The sequence below is a fragment of the Leuresthes tenuis genome, unplaced genomic scaffold (assembly GCF_036924035.1).
Source record: "Leuresthes tenuis unplaced genomic scaffold, fLeuTen1.0.hap1 SCAF_13, whole genome shotgun sequence".
Classification (NCBI taxonomy): Eukaryota; Metazoa; Chordata; class Actinopteri; order Atheriniformes; family Atherinopsidae; genus Leuresthes; species Leuresthes tenuis.
Genome location: NW_027325367.1, coordinates 16,540,712 through 16,560,888, shown reverse-complemented (window position 1 = coordinate 16,560,888; position 20,177 = coordinate 16,540,712). Strand labels below are relative to the sequence as shown.

Genomic DNA, 20,177 nt, shown 5'->3' with positions numbered 1-20,177 from the left:
TCTCTATAGCTGATGAAGTAGTTAAACGTTTCTGAAAACGCTTTATTCAAACGGGAGAAGCTCTGACTGAAAAGCTCAGATGAGTTCAAACTGCCAATATTCGAACTGAATCCCCAAAATCCAGTGTTACATAAGGACAAAGCGACCCGCTGAACGTGCGTTTTCTTTTCTCTTCCCCTGGCGAACAGTTTGCAAAGCAAGAAATAAATAATAATAATAAAAAATTGCTGTCGTGTAAGAAGAACACTCCAAAACGACGGCAACATCTCCGTGACGCAGCGTGTAGCATTCACGCCAAACACTTTTAATACAGTTCATCCAGTGAATATATCAGTTAGTGGCAGCAGATAAAAGAAAGCTCTTAGGAAAGAAGGGCACTGCCGCTTTTGTGCTATTTTCAGCCCAAACCATATCGACCTTCTTTCTTTTCATGTTTCAGTGTTGTAGCCTATATTCAACCGGCAGTGAAAACGGACGACAAGTTCTGAACGCAACAGAAGACCATTAGACTTAAAAAAATAAATAAATAAATTTCAGAGTACAGCAAATCCTGAAAAAACACAGAAGCACCCGACACGTCCCCAAAGAATATCTGACAGGGGAGCTTCTGACTGACGAGGAAGTTATGAGAAGTGTTTAGCTCAGGGAATTTTCACTGGATTTGTCCAACAAGTTATCAGAGTTGTAATGTCTGGAAGAGCAGTGTCTATATAAAGGCTTTTATTAAGGGCACGTGGTAACAACCTTCTGGTCTCTCATAGCAACGGCACAGATAACACATATGAAGCCGTTTCATTATTTAATGTCACCTTAGAATTAACTTTTTTTAACCCATTTCTGCCATTTGTGAAACACGTCATTAATGCACAAAACCAATTGTTTATTGGGAAATACGTTGCGGGTCTTTTGAACATTGAAATCATGTTTTATGAACTCTCAAGACCGCGTGCGCGCGCACTCCCACCTCAGCTGCGCTCGCTACTTGAACCACACAAGTTTAAACAGGAAGACGCCAACATCTCATTCCACGTGCAGGGAAAGTAAATAACAGCTTACAGATGTCATCTGTGGGACTGTCGTTTCCTGCAGGAAGACCGGAAAAGAGGACAGGAAAGGGTCCAGAACTGTGACATGTTGCATAATGAGGTCAAGCAATAATTAAAGAGCCACACGGCAAGTAGGTAATTCACAGGAAATGGAATAATAATAAAAAAAATCTAATTTATAGCAGACAAAAAAATGGAGAGGAGATACCATTTACCCCCCTAGAAAAAAGATGGTTCAGTGCATCAAGGCTGTTGTGCCGACAGCGGAACTGGTGCAGTGCAGTAAAGAGAGGAAAAAAAGAAAAGGAGGCGAAACGTTGACCTCAAATTTCTTCATTCTTCATAGCAACCTCAACCATCAGCCAGAGGGCTTAATGTTGAACACTACACAGCCCCCTTCAGATCTCACTGAAGTTAAAACTGCTGCAAACCAATGATGAAGCAAGTGATGCGATCTTCTCAAGTTAATTCTCAAAAGAAACCTGACTTCTGAGTCGGAGACCAACCTCGTTTAGTTTTTCTTTTAAACATCTCCGTACTTGTTCAAAAGCAGCGTCTCCTCACAAGGACGAGTTTAAATGGCAGATTATGGTGATCCCCTTTCTTATCAAACCACTGTCAATAAATAGAAGCAAAGCAAGCAGATAATCAAACCTCTTTACATTATTTAATATACAGAAGGTGTAAAAACAAATGTTGAGTAACGACAAATCAAAAATGGTTACAAAACAGGTTCATATCATAAAGAAAAACAAAAGTGTCCTTAAATGAGCTAAAGAACAACAGCTGCCGTAAAAGTCCGTCCACAAAGCCTATTCTTTTAGATCATTTCAGTGAAAATATTCTAAGAAGTACATCGAGTTTGGATTTTAAGGCCATTGTTTGGGAGCTAATTAACTGCTGACGATAAAACACCTGAAAACTCCACCAATTTCCTTAATGTGGACATTTAAAAAAAAAAAAAAAAAAAAAGACACGCCTGCACTTAGGAAGTCCAAAGAAGATGCAGAAATACTGGCATTCATCAGGAAATCTGATTGCATCGTGGCCTTAGTGGACAAGGAAAAAAACATGAGCAAACACTGAGCAAATGTAAACAAAAAGAACATGTCAGAGAAAAAGACTGCACTTGAAGTTTCACAACGTTGCCACATTAAATTATAATAATATGCACATAAAAAAACATAAGAACAGATTCACAAAACCGATGGAACACCCTTTACAAGTAGCTTTTTCTCAGGGAAGCATCGAAACGGTTGTTAAAGGTTTGACATCCAGACTATCTGCCATCAACGTGATGGGAAATCATCGACAGGCCCTGTCAGATCGAGCTTTAGAACGCAGAGGGCAAAAGACACTTGAGGCGCACGTTTGTCTGTTTAATGGAGCCGACCGGGCCCGACAACATTCAACATGGCAGGAAAATACCTCCTTAAGCTTGTTATGTTCAGATATTTGTTGCACAGTTGTGTTGGAAGTCAGCCGGATGCTGTTGCTGATAACTTAAAGGGGAACTCCGGTGTTTTTAAATCTAGACCTTATTATTTAAGGTCGAGTTATCCAAATATCTTCCGAAGGACGCCGACTTTCGCCAAACTGTTCTCGGTGAGTAGATGAACGTATTTCGTGCCATAAATAAGGAACTTATTTTGGTCTTGATTGCCAATGAGCTAAACACTTGTGCAACAAAGAGGCAGTTTCAATGGAAGAGACCTGGACAGGCTTAATGTGAAACTCTTGATATGAGCTTTGGGCTCATTTGGCCCCCAATGAACCAAGCCAGCAGAAGCTTATCCGGCTGTACTTGATGTCTACAGCAGTCCATGTTTGCTACTTTGTACCCAAGACCAACCATGCCAGACTAAAGCAACCCAAAGACACTAATGCAATGTCCATGTTCTTAATTAACAATCAGAGTGTAAAATTAGACTAGTTTCGCAAATCCCTGGTAAAGAAAACCTTTTTTTCTCCTTTTACTTGTCTTTACTGTATAAAGAACAAACCTACAGACTAAAAGACATCCTCTCACACAGAAGCACAATTCTATCGATCCCAAAATCCACAAACACCTCGCGTCTTAGTCGGGGTCAAAAAGGAGGCGATTGTTCCCATATGATGCTACAAAGCAGTCCATCGACTCAGCTTCCTGTCCACCGCCGACACAACAGACTACTGCAAAGTCATCCGAGTAGTTCTGGAGTCGTACTGGAAGTCTACGGTGTAGATAAACAAAGAGAGTCCTGTGCTGCTCCCAACTGGCAGGCTGTCAATAGTGGAGGAATCCAGCTGTGTTTGCTTCTCAGATGTGTATTGGTGGTTAACTGACCTCAATATGTAGTCCTAAAATGTCTTTAAACATTAGTGCAACTTTCATCAGGAGAAAAATATTCTGTATCAACGTCCCCAGCTTTTTCCCCCTCTTCTTTTAGGTTGGTTCGGTGTGACCCCAAGGTACTAAATATAGGTCAGAGCACACTGTCTGTCTGAGTCTGGTGGGGAGGGGTTTAGTGTAGAGCACATTACTGTCGGTCCATCTGTCTCTGCACACCTACCCCCTCCGCCCCACCATCCTGGTCTTCCTCTCCATCTCAGTTTAAAGGATTACTCCCTCGCACTGGTCTAGGTCTAATCTGCTTTAAAACTGGTCACAATGGCTCTCTCCTGGTCTTCCTTCTGAAGAATGGCCTGCAGCTTCACACAAACGCTGGTGTCGCCACTCTGCAGTGCCTGAAGGAAGAGGTCTGTGTGTTCTTTAAGTCTGTCTAAGTCGCTCTGGGTGCGGCGGTTCTGCCTGAGTAGCTCCTTGGTGCGAAGCGTGATGTCCAGCAGGCCAGATTTATTCAGGATGTTGTAGGTGTTGCAGAAGCGCTTCCTCTTAGAGTCAGAATCACCATCACTCAGGCTGCAATCTCCTGAAGAGATGTTTTCCAGGTCGACTGCCCGTGAAACAGGGAATTTGGGGGTTTTGGAGCCAGTTGTGCGACTGACAGACAGGGAGGTTGTAAGCTCTGCCTGGCTGTGAGCTGATGAAGGCCTCTCGTCGGCAGGACTGCTGCTTCTGCTGGTTTCTGTTGCTGGGAGACAAAATCTGCTCTGAAGCAGAGGAGACGAGATGCGAGGAGAAGCAGGAAGACCAGGAGTGGCTGAGCCAGAGTCACTTGCACTGCCACTAAGTGTTCTGTGTGTCTTCTCTCTCTGAGAGTTGGAGCTTAAAGCGCTACATCTCTCTGAACCTGAAGAAGAGGAGGACGAGGAGGCAGTTCCTCTTCCGGAGGAACTTGCGCTGTCCCCAGGATGTGGAGCAATCTTGGGGTAGGATTTCAGGATTGGGAAATACTTCTTGGAGCGTCTGTGTCTAGAGGTGGTCTCTTTTGAGGCAGAGGAAGCTCGACGGGAGACCACAGGCTGTAGAAAGACCACTTGAGGCTGCTGGACCACAGGCTGCACCACCTCCATGGCAGGACTGAAGCCCCAGGGCTTCATAGCAGGAGGATTCTCGACAGGCTGAAAAAGAAATAAAAAGCATATTTGAGCTTTTTCTTAAAAAGTGCTTATGACTATAAATAAACCAAGACAGTTGGTCTCCTCCTTCAGACACTGTCCATCACTCTAGAAATGTGTTGCATTTTACAGCTAAAATAAAGAAGTTTCTATTTCACTGTGAAGCTTTTCTCTTTCTTTGAGAACATTAAAATGATTCTGTAGTACAAACGAATGCATTTCGATGTGCATTCACTGAAATAAACACACATTTTATTGCAATTCAGCAAAATACAAAGAGAAAAGCAAATGACTTGTTTTTTATTCATAACTTGTCACTGCTGCTTTGAAAAAAGAAAAAGGAGAGAAAACAGCAGCCAAAGGCATTACTGCAAAAAAAGTACTCCAGTGGCAGTACAAAATTAACTTAAGAAACTGTTGCAAGTGCAAAAATCTAAAGGACAACCCACAAAACTCACCACCATCTTACTAATTTAACTAACTAAAGACATGTCAAAGCATAAAATTATTGTCAGATCTTTCAAAGTCACAAATATATGCAACATCTCTGGTCTGCTTACAGAAAGGTATACTGCAGGAGCTGTCGGCTGCTGGTTGTAAACACATGATTGAAAGTAGGACAATTAGTGGACGGATGTGGATGGAAGCATTGACCTAAACGGTTAGCAAATATGGAAGTGGGTCAGTTTTCCAGCAGAGCAGTAGTACTGAACAGCTGAAAGGAATCAGGGGAGCAATTCACCCAAACACATCATTCTAAAAGAATCCAGGTTTTATTGTGTTACCTGTTTGAGAAGTACGTTGTTCATTATAATCATAGGAGAGAGACCAGAGTAAGAACCTCCCACCACAGCCAACTGAGAGGGCTGAGGTCCTGAACTAGCAGCTTTTGGCCTCTGCTGCACAAAACGCCGGCGTGAATCCTTAAAGTCTGCGATGTCCATCGCATTCGTGTGCTCTGAGCTGGCATCTGTGGGCAGAAGGAATGTTAGCAGTGATTCAACTGAGCGAACCCTCACAATCTAAGAATATCACATTAAACTGTGCATGAGAGTTTGGCTGCACCTGAGAATCCGGAGTCTCTCTCTGAGTCAGCCCGGGAGTCTTCGCGCTTCATGATATGCGGTCGGTTTGCTGCCCTCAGGTGACTCTCTGCCTTCCTCTTGTTGCTCATCTCTTTTCCTGCTGTACTAACAATGCCCTTGGATCTCACGAGCTGTCACAAAACTGCATCAGCATGTCAAAGGCTAGAATTGGGAATGAAACGACACTGAGTACACCACTCTTATCCCATAAGTGACAGACTACAGATTTATAACGTGACAAACATATGCATTTGATATTCTAGTTACAGTTCTAGTAAAATTCTCAGCGAATAAAATTACCGATGAAAAACATGATTAGCAACTATTTTCCCCAGAAACATATACACTACACTATCATTCCTCATAAAATACATTCACGATAGTAATATAAATATATGACACAGGCTAACCATATAAAGTTAGCACTAGAAATATGATGCATGCTAGTTTCACTTATTTTTGCAAGTTCAAATGTTAATATAAAAACGTTGAGCATTTGGGTGCGTTAGCTGGGTACACTATTGGTAATATGCGTTAAAAATGTTAAGAGAAGGTCTTTATAATTAAATACAAAGGAACGTGCCAGAAACACCAAAAAGACGAACGGTCTGTGGTTAGCTTGGTGAAGCGCTAACAAAGCTAACAACAGCTAAACAAAGCTACTCCCACGAAGTATTAAGTACTCATATAAAATACACAACACCACAAAAAAAGACGACAAACAAAAGGACATGCTTACTTTCTCCAAGGTGTTCGTGTTCCGACGACGCAATCTTCAAAGCTGCGGAAAGGAGCCCGTATCTAGCTCGAGGTCACGGCTGCGTCTCTGACTTCTTTTCCTCGGCGTGGCCGTTACTGCTACCGCCCAGCTACGTTGCCTGGAACGCGTTGTTCCACGGTACCGTACACGAGACAAATCGACCCTCCCTTTACCTCTCAGTCACATGCGGCGCACGGTGGCCACAGAAGTTAGCTTTTGCACTTTAATTGTCCTAATAGCCTCAAAATCGAAAGTGGGTTATAAACAGTCTTTACATTTTTGTTGTTGGACGCCAAAACTGCGAGGGTAGACAGAGTCACTATAGCAACTTTGCCAAATTTGGTAGTTATGGGCGTGGTGTTGTTTGGATTATTATACACGTCACAGAGTTTAGACCGATATACCCGCCCACCTGACAGGCCTCCCGGCTTCTGATTGGCCGGCCCGGCCAGCAGCTGAAAAACGTGACCACTGCCAAATGTGTGGCACGTCTCAGGCAACGTGTTTGAAGTGCAGGAGGAGATGTATGGTAAAGTGCAGGCATCTCAAATGACCGTCGGAGAATCTAGTGACGCGAGTCTAGTGTATTGCCTAAATGTGTGGCCCGAAGTTAACCTAAGTGGAGGCAGTTCTTTCCGTAGCATGTTTGAAGTTGTAAACAGTGCGCTTAAGAACAAAACATGCTCACGTGCTGCTTTATCTTATCATTTATTTATTCCCCATGCTGAGGACGTGGTGGGGGGGTTTCTGGTGAAGTTGTGTATGCATGCTTAAGGAGAGCAAATCTCCAAATGTTTTAAATGATTGGCATTATAGGGTTATCATATAAACGTAATGGAGGGCTCTCACAAGCAGTAAGTTCAGTGACTTGAAATCTGAGACAAAACGTCAACAGGATTGTGACTGATCGTAAGTTACTAAAAGGTTGCTAACTGCTCAACGCATCCCTTATTTAGTGAACTTAATCGCCCTTTTTATGTGATATACGACGGCATGAGAAGGCCTTGTTGTTAAATCTAACCACACCCCTATCATCTCACATGTCTGTGCAAGGCTGGGAGCGCATTGCAAGTGAATGGATAACAGCAGCCCTTTGTGCTCTGCACACAGTGTTTACAGTGGAGCCCGATCAGAAGAGGAACTGCTGTGTCCTCATACTAGTCAACAAATGCAGATGCAAACAACACAAAAGACTTGTTCTTTGAGTAAACTTTTATTTTATGTACTTTCCATGTGTCATATATTGCAGTTTGTATTCAGTGTTTATTAGGAAAAAAAATCATAAATGTTACAATGACTATGTATTAGGTTAATTGTCTTTGCTGTGTTTCGAGCTGGTCTCATACCAATGGAAGTTAAGATAAACAAGAAGTCGTCTGTATCTGTTCTGCATTCTAAGCATATTTTCCAAACTTCCCACAGGAACAGCTATACAAAAAAAGCCTGAACTGATTTTGGTTTGACAGGGTGAGGTCATATGATAAATTCCATGTATCTGTCTGACTCAGGCAGCTACACGTCTACAGGGTTTCTGTAGACATGCAATATTTTTCTGCTTTAAGAGTCAATCAAAAAAGAAAAAGATGGTATGCACAGCAAGGAGAGCGTGGGCGCAGAAAGGTGTGTTGTCACACTGGCTGTTGCTCACTCCAAATTAAATTTTGTATCACTTCGTCCAAGGTTTATCTGCTTTTGAGGGAATTGGCACCTGAAAAAACAAAAATACACATGTAAAATAATTAATTCAGCATTATGTGTCAATTCAACCACCTCTCTAACCAACATATTTTGATTTTTTTTCTTAATTTTCCAAATGACTTGTGAATGTTAGAGCCTTAGTGCAAATCATGCTGTAATCAGTATTTGGTGTTGATTTATAACACTTTTAATCAGACCTAGTTCAATTTGATGTACTGATTCCTGCCTATTTCCCCATCTTTGAACAAAGCTACAGCCATTTATCCAGGTAGAGGACATAATCATCTAGGATATAAAACCTATTCAGACACCAATATTGATAGAAGTAGTTGCTGAATATCACTAATAGATCCCCGTGCAGTTCTGATTGGCTTGAAATTCATTACTACATCAAATGAAAAAACAACAACAAAAAATCCCTCTTTTTCTTGTTTGAGAGCATCTTCGGACAAAATCCACCGAAAGACTTGAAAATCTTTGTAGCTTTGCTTATCTTGGTACAACATTTGTCGAGCTACAACGTCTTTATCTCTTTCCAAATGGGATGGTTTTCGAAAGCCACAAATGCACTAAAAACAATCTAAACAGAACAAAACGATCATTCTGACATGGATGGATTACAGCAAGTCAACGCAATGCAGACTTGACCTCCATTGGGGTCGGAGTTCCTTGAGACTAAGGCTCTGAAAGAAGTAAAATCTCTCATCCATGTAACAAAGTGAAAGATTACGCTACTGAACAAACAAAATAAAAGTCTACATATTAACTTTAGGTAGCTCATGATGACATCAAATCATGTGTTTATCCCTCTCAGGCCTCACGTGCAGCTGGAAACCTCGATATCTGATAGAAGCCATTAAAACTCTGCTGCAACCATGTGGTCCCCTCGCCACTAAGTAGAGGGTTTTGAGATGGCACTGCTCCTGCTCTAAGTGTTGTTTACGAAGAAAAAATAAGCCAAGGCAAGATAAAGTACATCATTACTGCTCCAGGTCCAGAAAACAGCCGGCACAACAAGACCACACAGACTCGTAAAATGCTTCTGTGGGAAATCTTTCTGAGAGACTAACACAACCTTCCCCTGCAGTGACCTCAAGTCAGAATGGTATGGCTGATAATAGGGCTGATGCCCACGATGCATTTCTTTCCTTCTGTTGCTTCATTCTCCTCCTAAACGGAGGCGATGGTGACAACCTGCAGGCAGGTGACCTAGTTACTGCAATTTTTTTCTTGTTCCCTGAGAAGGAAAGCTGACAAGGATGATCACTGAATGATCATTAAATGCTTAAAGGACGGGCTGACATTGATTTAAGCCAAAGTACTCCATAAAGACAAGTTCAGCTAAATCTAGCAGCTTTCAGCTTTTTCAGTTAAGACAAATAAAAGTGTCGTCTTCTAAGTCTTGATATTTCCTGTAAAATTTGTGAAAATAGCGTTCCCTCGCTGAGCTGAGGTGACAAAATGAATTTCCTCTCTGTGCTAATGAGGCTTCAGCTCTCAGAGACACCCAAGAGATTTGACTGACTCAGACAGCTCATGCTATATTTGCACATCTCAGCCCCTACAAGCTTCTGCTAAATGTCACCGTGCAGTTTTGCTTGTAAAAGAGGATTGTGGGTTTTTTGCCTTGAATTTGAACATCGATTTAAGAAGGGATCCTCTCAGCGCGATGGCACCGAGGTGAAAAACACAACACGAGACACAAGCAGCAAAACTCAAGAGATAAAATACGCAATATTTTCGAAAGAGCACTGTTATTTTGGGGTTTTGGACCTCGGGGCTACTGTATTTCAGTCTGCGGATGTTTCAGTCCGAGGATGTTTAAAATACACTTTCACTTTCCGAACAAGCAGGAACTGATAAGACAGGACAATAAAATAGACTTTATACAAAGTGAGTGACACCAGTGATTTATCAGCAGAGATCTACTTATCTCATGTTGTTGAGCCGCATTTTTTCAAACCCCAAACCAACTCGCTGCTGTAAACTTCCGGTCTTGAGGTATGCTTAGAGATAAGATAAATAATCTGATCTTCACATGTAGATTGGGTAGAATGCCCTTTAAAAAAATAAATTAAAACGATTACGACTGTAGCTGCATTCACAGAATATACCTTTTTAAGGACACTTTATCTTATTTTTTAGAGTCACACTCCAGCAGTTATTAATTCCCCGAAAGACTCACCTGTATTCCTCACAATTGTACATTTCCAAGTTTTTGCGATGAAAAAAACTAAATCTGCCTTGAAACGGCTTTGGAATGACACCTTATTCAGTGAACGGGGATCTATGAATACTCTTATCTGTCCCCGCCCCTGTCTCTGCCGCCAGCAGATGACATTGCCTGCACTGTTAACTACTCTTAACTCTTATTGATTCTATGCTCTGTTTAGCACTTATAAAAATGGAATAACTAATTAAACCCATACAAGTTTGAATCAGGGCGCAATTCTCAAGTAGAGGAAGGCAAATTGTGCAAGCTCACGTGGAAGTGGAAGTATCAGAATGATAATGTGTTAACTTTTTCTAAACTACTAGAAATGCACCGGTTATCAGCTGGCTCCAGGCTCTTTTGGCCCGCAACTCTCAGTCACAAGTGAGGCAGTAGTGGCTCCTTGCTCAGCCTTGCTGTCTTCTCTACCTATCTTGTGCTATCGTATTCTCCAGTTTGCACTAGTTTCTCATATTATCAAAAAGCCCCATCCAGCGAGCTGCCAGGATTGGTTCTGCCAATAATTCACAAGAACACACAAGCTTTCTCACCTTTCCTTTCTGAGAATGTAGGTGTTGTGTTCAGATTCAAAGCAGGAATTCTCAGCTGTTGCATTAATAGATGATAACCCATTTTATGGGTAGAAAACATTTTATGTGCATTTCTTGCAAAATATCAACGTTGGGTTAATACATTGTGGAAAGTAAAGATTCACTTCCTCTCTGCTTCTGGTTAATCTTTGTTATATTCCTGATATGTGAATCTGGTTGTTTTCAGTCAAAATCTTTAGTGCAGCATTCCTTGGTTAAAACTATCAGTGGCCTTGATTTACTGTCCTAACAAATGCTCTGTGACCTCATAGAGAGCTTGCTCATCACAAATGTTTTGGATTACATGTCTGCAGAAGTGAAGAGCAACGCAGCAGACAAGATATTGTAGGATAATGTTTAATCTTTTCTGTTCTTGGTAGTCAGACTGAGTGGAGGAAATTAGGATAAATGTCGCTTTAAAGGTCATGAAACTGTAAACGTGTTGAAACACCACAAGCGAGAAATCAATTGGTACGGTTACGTGCACAGTTGAGTTGAGCCATGGTTAAATCTCCACTTGGTTGTTTACTTGGACCACCATCCTTGTTCCAGAATACATGCACAGGCGTCAAAATGCGAAACGCTGGGGACTGTATGAAAAACAAGTTTTGGACTTCTAATTTTCTCTGTACTGCACCGTACATGTATGTGAAGGCGAACTCACTGCACAGATGTTGTCTTTAAGGTACTTGAATGGTCAATTTGTCAGATGATGCTGCGGCCATAAAATCAGGATTCTATTAGAGCAGAGCAGTCATTATGGGCTGGTTGTCAGTCACAATTTCTGACGGGTTTATCAATTTAACAAAAGAAACAGAAAAACGTGACCAGAAGCATCATTTTTTGACTTAGACTGCAATATCATACATTTATACTTTACTGTTTTTACAAAAAGATGCAAAAAGATGGAACCTTTGGAGCACTTTGGCCCACTTGAGTCTAGCTGAGCGTACACATTTAAGAGTGATACAATCCCAAACCACATTATCTGGATTCAATTTCATACACTTTGATCAGACTAACATGTGTTATAAGTCCAGATTTGGTCAGACTAACCTAATCATCACAAGTGTAAACATGCTCAGTCTCTTACTTTCCACAGCCGACGGCAGTCTTCTTGCGCTTCCTCTTTCGTGGTCTGTTCTTGATAGACTCACTGTTGCTATGCAGGAAGACAAGTACCATCAAGATACTGATGAATTCAAATCAGATGAAGAAAACGCTTGATTACTTACTTGTCATTACTTTGAGGTTTCTGACTCAGTCTGCAAAACAGAAAAAAAGAGACACAACTTACTGTTAATTGCTCTTTAAGAAATGAATCGGGTGTCTCTCAGAGGGACTTATCTGAAATCTACCTGCATTCACATCCCTGATGCTCCACAAATGTCAGATCCACGTGTTGCATAGACACCAAAGGATGAATCCGCATCACCTGAGGGCACGAGAGAAAAGAGCAAGCTAAACAAAGGGCTAAATAGCTAATGTAAACAGAAAGTGCATCTGTGTGTATTAGAGATCTGGTCGCACCTCCAGAGTGACGTTGCGTTCGGCGGTAGGATGGCACTCCAGCTGCTCATCCGTACAGCAACCAGAGCACCGCCAAAGTGGGACACAAGCAGGTATGTACAGGTACTCCACTTCATTGGGGAACTCGTGCTCCACATCCACGAGCTGCTCCATGGGTCGACACATGCTCTTTCCCATCACCTCCATGAACGTCACTGATACAAGAGAGGTTGCATATCTGCTTTTTACCTCACCAGGTGGGAAAGCTCATTTAGAAGAACAAGAATCAGAGCAGCAGACTTACTTCTAGACTGCCTCTCCTCTGGAAGGTGAAACATCTGTAAAAACACATTTACGTTAAATAAAAGTTCAAATCTTTGCCAAAATCTACAATTCAGTTTCTTTTGATAAGTATCAGCCTCAAAGCCAAATATGGTCAGAAATGGCCCAGAAATAGACCGTGGCTTCAGGGATTCAACAGTTGCACAGCTCTCTCTAGTGGCGGACAAAAACTATTGCACATACTTGGATCCTGTAAAAACACATGATGCAGCATGGTTTCAGCGGTGCACCACTGTGGGCCACCACAGAACAAATAAATAAATAAAATAAAAAGTAAAACGAGCCAACTGACACGGAAAGTGTTTTTGATTTCTCAGTCGGTTGTAACATGAGACGGCTTATTATCATAAGAAGCAAAAACCTTCAAAGCATGCAAAGAATAACAGGAAAGAATAGCTGCTGCCTTCCCCCGTGGGACTTCTACACACCATAAGACTGTTAAAACAAAATTGAGGTAGAGACATGTATCATAAAACAGTATGACTTTGGCTAAGTTCTCACAAGCCAGCCACCAAACGCTCAATGGTAACGCACAGCAAATTGGGCAAAAAAATTAGTCAAAAGTTGATCTTGGCTCTCTTCTTCTTTTGAATCTCACCTATCCCGTTGTGACTCTTCACCTCTAGATGAAGACTGATCTCCCCTCAGCCTGTATGTGAACATCAATGGGAACATTATCTTTGAAATGTCACTCACAGGGACTCTTTGCTAGCAGAGGGTTTTCATGCGGCTCTTTTATGTTTCCTGTCGCATACGTTTGTGTTTTGTGCTTTTGTGTTGCCCTCCGTTGGCCTGGTTTGTGTAACAGTGAATATGTGCTGATATTTGTGTGTTTTCTTGTGTCTTAGTGTGTATACAATGAGCTAGAGTTCACTAACTAAAATTAGCTGTTATCAAATCATCTCTGAGTTTAACAATTTCCAGTAAGATAATATATGGGTGCATACATCCTATTAACATCTATTGTACATGAGGTGTAAAAATCTTATTAAAAAGCTTCAAAAAACAGTACAGAAACAAGGCCATCTGTCTGATATGAATGTCAACATATGTTTGCATGTTTATGTGCTTCAGAGACGGTTGGAGTCAGGCTGAAAATGTGCTCAAACTTAGTCTAAAACCTTTTCTTTTTGTAAAACCATACCTGATGGCACAGTTATCCTACGGCAGCAACAACATAGCTTTCCTGAATACATCGGTGCGTTATTTGTGTTTCTGGTATCAAACAAAAAAGAGGGAAAAAAAGGGAATTTCTGGTTTTCGTATGGGCAGTTGAATAGGACTCATGTGATGCAGAAGCTTCAAAGACTAGAAGTTTCAGTCTGGTGGCTACAGAAGTCACATGGTGAAAGACAAGTGACATTTTCCTCTATTTCGGTGGTAAAATGCTGCCTGTAGTGTAAGAATTGGGGACCATCAGGTAAAAGAAAATTTTTCTGAAAATAATATTTTACCGTCCGCTGCTCTGTCAGTTAAGCACTCCACACTAGCTCTGAGCGTTCTGTCCTGTAGAGGCCCATTAAAAACTCTAAATTTGGCTGCGTGTGTGTACATGTTTCAATAAATCTCTTTCCTGGCAACAAATCCTGGTAGGATTTCTCATGGCAAATTGGTTTCACTGGAGGGGTCAGACTAAGTGTGATTCAAAGACCTCAATAAGCGACCCCAGAGTAAAAGTGTCACCTTGCCTGGAAAAGAGAAACCGGGGCACCAGTCTTGAATACAAGCGGCTCAAAAGGGTTTCCTTTGGAGGGTGGCTGGGCTCAGCCTTTGAGATAGAGTGAGGAGCTGGAGGGAACTTGGAGTAGAGCCGCTGCTCCTCTGCATCGAAAGGAATCATTTGGAGGTTTTTTTGGGTTTGTCTGACTGGGAGGAGTCCCTAAGGCAGACCCAGAACTCACTGGAGGGATTATATATCCCTTCTAACTCGGGAACGCCTTGAGTCCCGCCCAAGAGGAGCTGGAGAGTGTCGCTGGGGAGAGGGATGTTTGGGTTTCCCTCCTGAACCTGTTGCCTACATAACCCCACCTCTGATAAATGGAAGACAATAAATGGATCGATGGTTGGATGGAAAGCAGCTTTAGACTTTTGCACCATATGATTTTTTTTTTTTTTTTTAGCATAGTCTTCATTAGACAGTGACAGGAAAGAAATGACAGCTGCAGCAGTGATACCAAGCAAGACATCCATCATATTCTGTGGCCTGGTGTCGAACTCTTCACATACAAGGTACAGTTTAGTGGAGTTAATAAAACTGTAACCCCAGTAAAACTTTGCCTTTTCTAGGTCTGTCCCAATCTGAGCAGTGACAGTGAGTTCTTTGTGCAAAATATAATAAAATTTTCTCATTGACTGATGAACAATGACCCACACAACAGAAGTATGCGGTGGAATTAAATCTATCCTGGATGATAGGAAAAAATATCTAAAGATTCATTTAAAATTTAATTTGATCATCTTAGAGCTACATTGGCATAAATTAGGTTGCTATACTGAAAGGTATGTGATCCTAACTATGTCCTTCTTTACATGAGACAAAAAGAGGAAAAAGCTGCTCAAAACCAGAGAGTAATGCTGAGCAGGTTGCCCTTATAATCGCAAACATCCTGAAGCTGCAAAGGTGCAAAGTAAAAAAAACTCCTATTGTGTTTGAATAATTTCTCTCAGTGAGGATTCTCCCAAACAAATAATAACTAATCAAGCACAGAAACTTTTCCTGCTGGCACATATAGTATATAGTTCATCATCTGTCGCTCTAATTTACATATACAGGGATGACTGGCATGTTGAAATACATCTTTTTCAATGCAACACTTGATGATTAACTGAGATTAGGAGCATTTTCTAATGTTAAGCTCTCTGAATTGCTGATAGAAGTGTTCAATTTCACATTTAAAGTTAATATATCAAGTACAGGTGTGCAATGCGCCACTGCTCTGCAACTATGTAAAGTCATTTGTTCTACATGTATAGCCCTCATGACTTCATGATTGTTGTCGGACTTGAGAGGGCGACATTGGCCATGGCTCCGTCCCTGGCAGTATGTTGCGCCCTCAAATTACAGACGCACATCTGGCTGAGCACCAGCCGGGTTGTGTTTCACACCCGCTTACGCAGACAGTACATTTCTATTTCAGTCCAAAACATAACCGTGAAACAGTTTCGTCCGAAACTACTCGCCGAAAAGCCGACATCAGAACACACGCGCACGAGAACACAGCTGGAAATTCAATGTGGGTCGAAAAAAGCTGTTTCACGCAATGAGTCACATGTGAAGTCGTAAGTTCCGTGACATAAAATGCTAAATGATATTTAAATCTGACCGGTTTTAATACCCCCCCCCCCCCCCAAAAAAAAAGAAAGAACACAAGAAAAAAAAATTATCTTAATAATTTACTGCACGTGCTGATGACTTACCTGCGCAGGTGCCAGGTGCAACAGAAGAAAATAAAGGAGAGAAGTTCCAATGAAGCTTTGCATGGTGCCGAGGATGAGTTTCCCCCTGTCTTCCTCAGTCGGTTCGGACTGCAATGAAAATTTCAAGGAGAAGGTCGAGGAGCAACTAGAGCCTGGGGCCGCCCCACTGAGCGCGAGTCCAGCTGGGATATGAAGCGCGCGCCAGTAACGCAGAATATAAAGGCAACGGCTGATGATTAAACCGTCACCAGGATGAATTACAGAGAAATGATGACGATGATGATGATGATGTAGGTAGCCACGGCTTGTCCGACTCATGCCACACATGACATTGACGACTCATACTTGATTTAAGGCTGAAAGTCCAGAATTTATCAGACTATTTCTGAAGTGAACAGGATCGACTGAAGGTCCAAATGCATTTCTCTCAGCTCCTGTGTCAGGTCTTTGCTGAAATTGTCAGGACATCACTTTCAGATATTGTTCATCTGATGAAGACAGTTTTTAAGACGTGTCACTTCTTCTTTTGTCTTCCACTTTTCTCAAATTCTTTTAGAGACACATTGCACACCATGCTGAGATACACAACATTTTCCTGCAAATACATATTTTGAATGTTAAGCTCATAGTTACACAATAAACATGAGGTGGGTCATCATCAGCTTTCCACATCAAATGCCAGAGAATGCAAGTTAATGAGATTTAGTGGCCTTGACATAACCTACCAGCAGACTTTGCTTTGTGTGATTGATTGAATATGTGAACCAATGAACGTAAGCAGAGTCAATTTGGGGAAAAAATTAGTTAAGAAGTTAAAATAAATGGTTGTAGCTCTGTATTATGACCAGATTGTGACTCTGAAATACTTACCGGCAGTGTAAGGCCCCAGCACATGCAGCTCTGTGGATCGCTGTACTAATTGCCAATGTACAGCTGGTTTGGCTCCACATCTGGATCTGGTTGTTAGTATAAACAGCGTGGTTCTTCAGCACCGATTAGGCACCACGAACCTCCAAGTGCTGCCCTTTCCATATTGACACAAACACAGCTGACTCGAGATTATCTATACTGACATTCCAAAAATTTTCTGATGCTTTCATTTCCAGTTCAGAACGATTCCTGAACAGGTTTGTGTACAGGGGCCCTATTAATGTTCTTGTTTCCTCATTCTGCATGATAACAAGCTCCGAGGTGCCCACACATTTATTAGTTGGGCTCGTACGTGTTTTCACGGCCAGTGTTATTGACTGGATAACTGGTTTGGTGTGTTATGAAAAACAGCCTCTTTGGAGAAGATAACCATGATGGATGAGGCCCTCCACTTGAGCTCAATTCGCCTTGTCCTCTGTGCTGGCGTCGATGTCAGGCCCGCATTTGAGAAGAAATAAGTTTCCATCTCATTGATTACAACATTAACCAAAGTATAAATGCTTTAATTTACAATGTATGTTATATTTTTTCAAAAAGAAAAATACAAACAGGAGCGATACCTTTTAAAATAATTCCTAAGCCTTGAAAAAAAGGCACAACACAATTTTACGATTGAACAAATCTGTAGAACCCGCCTGTCGGCTCTTTTCCAGACTCTGCAGTTTTCTAAAGTGCATTTTACTGATACTCCCAACAGGCAGGACTCACCCACTTGGAGGGGAGTCCCCTTCCCGAGTTCCAAATCAGACAGCCAGGGGTCAGACAGACAGCTGCTGCTTCCTGTCTCTGGGAACCTCACTGAGGCCCAGGTCCCAGTTCCAGCCGAGGGGAGGATGGGGTTTCCCTCATCTGGAGCAGCAGGTGGGACCGTACTGCTCTATATGTGAGCAAGGCCATGGCTGTCTTTAGTTAATGTTTGAAAAAGGATCATCTGAGAAAGGCTGCGGTTCACAGATGATAACACAGAAACTTTGGCACGCATCCACAGGTAGGAGGCCTGCGCTTTCTCTGCTTTTCAATATAAGCATTCACACGACTAACAAAGCTTTCACTGTCTCCTCCAAAATCCCTGTGGAGTCTAGAGAGGCTCTTCACTCTGGATAAGTTTTTTTAATATTATGTAACAGAAATAGATGAGGAAAGCTGCCACATGTTTCACCTACTGGTCACCAAAGTCATGTCCAACAGGGAAAATCTTTCCCCACCAGAGTATTGCGTAAGCTGTCGGACCATCGATCTTCATCAGGGTTGCTCGGTTTATTGATATCACTGCGGAGGGCAGAGGAGAGACTGCACACACCTTCTATCATCTATCACTGGAGGCTTTGCTTCTCCTTCGCTCAGTGTTTATGCCGGAGATTAAAACCCAAACTTTATCTATCTATATCTTTCCCACACTTTTTGGCCAATGTTGAGCTGCTGCAGGTGCATTGTGGGTAATGCTACTAGTTCCCAAGCTCACAGTAGCCAGATGGAGCAGCCTGAGTGATTAATGTGACCCAAAAGGCCAAACAGATGCAGCTCCATTCCAGGATGTGCAGACATTAACAGCATGTATTCTTCAACCAGTATCCGTACAGACCGCTACGCACTTTTACACGCACCAACATATTCGAAATCCACATTATGAATTTGAGTAATCATCATATTGTATGTACAACTCCAATTCCAAAGGGAGTAGTGGAAATGTAAATTAAAGGTAAAATGCAGTGATTTGCAAATGTAACAAACTAATATTTTACCAGAATAAAACAAAGAAAACATCAAACGTTGAAAATGAGACATTTTACCACCCTTTGAGAAATATCAGCTCCTCTTGAGTTTGATGGTAGCAAAAAAACAGTCTGTAAACATTTGGGAAATGAGGAGACCGGCTGCGGGACCTTTGGGAGATGACTGTTGTCAGGTTCTTGTCTGTCATACAATTCCAGCTTCTCAACAGTCCCGAGTCGTATTTATCATACTTTGTGTTTCAAGATGCACCAACTGTTTTTAATTGGTGAATGAACTGGACGGCAGGAAGGCCAGTTCAGCACCCAGATTCTTCTAGTATGAAGCCATGCTGTTGTACTAGATGTAATATGAGGTTTTGGCATTCTTTTACCAAAAAAATTAATCTAGAAAAGACCTCATCTGAGTGGGAGCCTATGTTGCCAGTTCCATAGGCACTAATGCACCCCCGTATCATGAGAGAAGCAGGATTTTGAACTAAGCCCCAATGGTCTCATTCTTTTTCTAGTCTTCAGGATGCAGCATGCAGGATTTCCACAAAGAATTTTAACATATCTATTCATTTGATCACAGAACAGTTTTACAATTTGCTTCAGCCCATTTTAAATTAGCTTTAGCTCAGAGAAGACAGCAGTGTTTCTGGATCATGTTCACACATGGCTTCCTCTTTGCATGAGTTTCAACCTGTGTTTGCAGATGGTCGGTGAACTGTGTTCCCAGACAGTGATTTCTGGAAGTCTTCCAGAGCCCATGCAGTGATTTCCATGTCTGGGTCCCTTACACACAGATGCTTCTCCAGGTTCATTGAATTTGTTTGATTATATAATATTCTGTAGATAATCGAGAATTCAAAGTCTTCACAATTCCACATTAAGGAATATTGAACATGAATGACAGTTGTCTACAGATTGCTAGAACTCTTCCCAACTTTACTTCTTTCTGGGTCTCTCTAAGGTGCTCTTTTTACCCTATCATGTTACTGACCTGTTGCCATTTAACCTAATTGGTTGAAACATGTTCCTCCAGATGTTTCTTTTTAAAAACCACTTACTTTCCCAGCCTTTTGTTGCCCCCGTCTAGATTTCTTTTGAGATATGTTGTTGCCCTTTGAACACAAGATGAGTTATTATTTTCCGTGAACATTCAACATATATCATAGAAGTCTTTTTTCCCCCAATTCTGCTGATAGGTGCAACTGAATTTTTGATGGTTATTCTTAAACATTTATTTTGTAACTATGAGCACCCTACATGAGACACAAACTGACAGATATACTGTTTACAAATGCAGATGTTACCACTTTGTGCAGGGCCGCCATGTTGGATTTTGAGGTCATGCCTGGTAAATGTAAATGTA

At 41.7% G+C, this 20,177-nt stretch overlaps 2 protein-coding genes across 3 annotated transcripts; both read right to left on the bottom strand.

Annotated features, from left to right (window-relative positions):
- Positions 1–3,467: 3,467 nt before the first annotated feature.
- On the bottom strand, positions 3,468–6,721 carry cipcb (CLOCK-interacting pacemaker b). 2 transcript variants are annotated; one of them, XM_072362535.1, is made up of 4 exons: positions 6,372–6,721; positions 5,613–5,794; positions 5,333–5,517; positions 3,468–4,550 (listed from the first exon to the last, which is right to left on the bottom strand). In XM_072362535.1, the coding sequence occupies exons 2-4, from the start codon at positions 5,719–5,721 to the stop codon at positions 3,672–3,674; spliced, it is 1,173 nt and encodes a 390-aa protein (XP_072218636.1). In that variant the 5' UTR covers positions 5,722–5,794; positions 6,372–6,721; the 3' UTR covers positions 3,468–3,671. The 2 variants fall into 2 exon arrangements, with proteins under 2 accessions (XP_072218636.1, XP_072218637.1); XM_072362536.1 differs by having other exon boundaries at positions 5,613–5,763.
- Positions 6,722–7,611: 890 nt separating this feature from the next.
- On the bottom strand, positions 7,612–16,331 carry LOC140266974 (snake venom vascular endothelial growth factor toxin HF-like). The gene is made up of 7 exons (XM_072362122.1): positions 16,161–16,331; positions 12,706–12,739; positions 12,423–12,616; positions 12,251–12,327; positions 12,128–12,157; positions 11,986–12,054; positions 7,612–8,100 (listed from the first exon to the last, which is right to left on the bottom strand). The coding sequence occupies exons 1-7, from the start codon at positions 16,221–16,223 to the stop codon at positions 8,037–8,039; spliced, it is 531 nt and encodes a 176-aa protein (XP_072218223.1). The 5' UTR covers positions 16,224–16,331; the 3' UTR covers positions 7,612–8,036.
- Between the last annotated feature and the right edge of the window lie 3,846 nt (positions 16,332–20,177).

What these genes read in the sequence shown, in the direction of transcription:
- cipcb (XM_072362535.1), bottom strand. Translation starts at nt 5,721, where the DNA reads ATGAGCAACAAGAGGAAGGCAGAGAGTCACCTGAGGGCAGCAAACCGA. An exon ending in GAGAGACTCCGGATTCTCAG is followed by an intron (nt 5,518 to 5,612) that starts GTGCAGCCAAAC and finishes TTCTGCCCACAG; the next exon opens with ATGCCAGCTCAGAGCACACG. An exon ending in ACAACGTACTTCTCAAACAG is followed by an intron (nt 4,551 to 5,332) that starts GTAACACAATAA and finishes TTTCTTTTTCAG; the next exon opens with CCTGTCGAGAATCCTCCTGC.
- LOC140266974 (XM_072362122.1), bottom strand. Translation starts at nt 16,223, where the DNA reads ATGCAAAGCTTCATTGGAACTTCTCTCCTTTATTTTCTTCTGTTGCAC. An exon ending in AGAGGAGAGGCAGTCTAGAA is followed by an intron (nt 12,617 to 12,705) that starts GTAAGTCTGCTG and finishes CTCTTGTATCAG; the next exon opens with TGACGTTCATGGAGGTGATG. An exon ending in ACTGCCGTCGGCTGTGGAAA is followed by an intron (nt 8,101 to 11,985) that starts GTAAGAGACTGA and finishes TTGTTTTTTCAG; the next exon opens with GTGCCAATTCCCTCAAAAGC.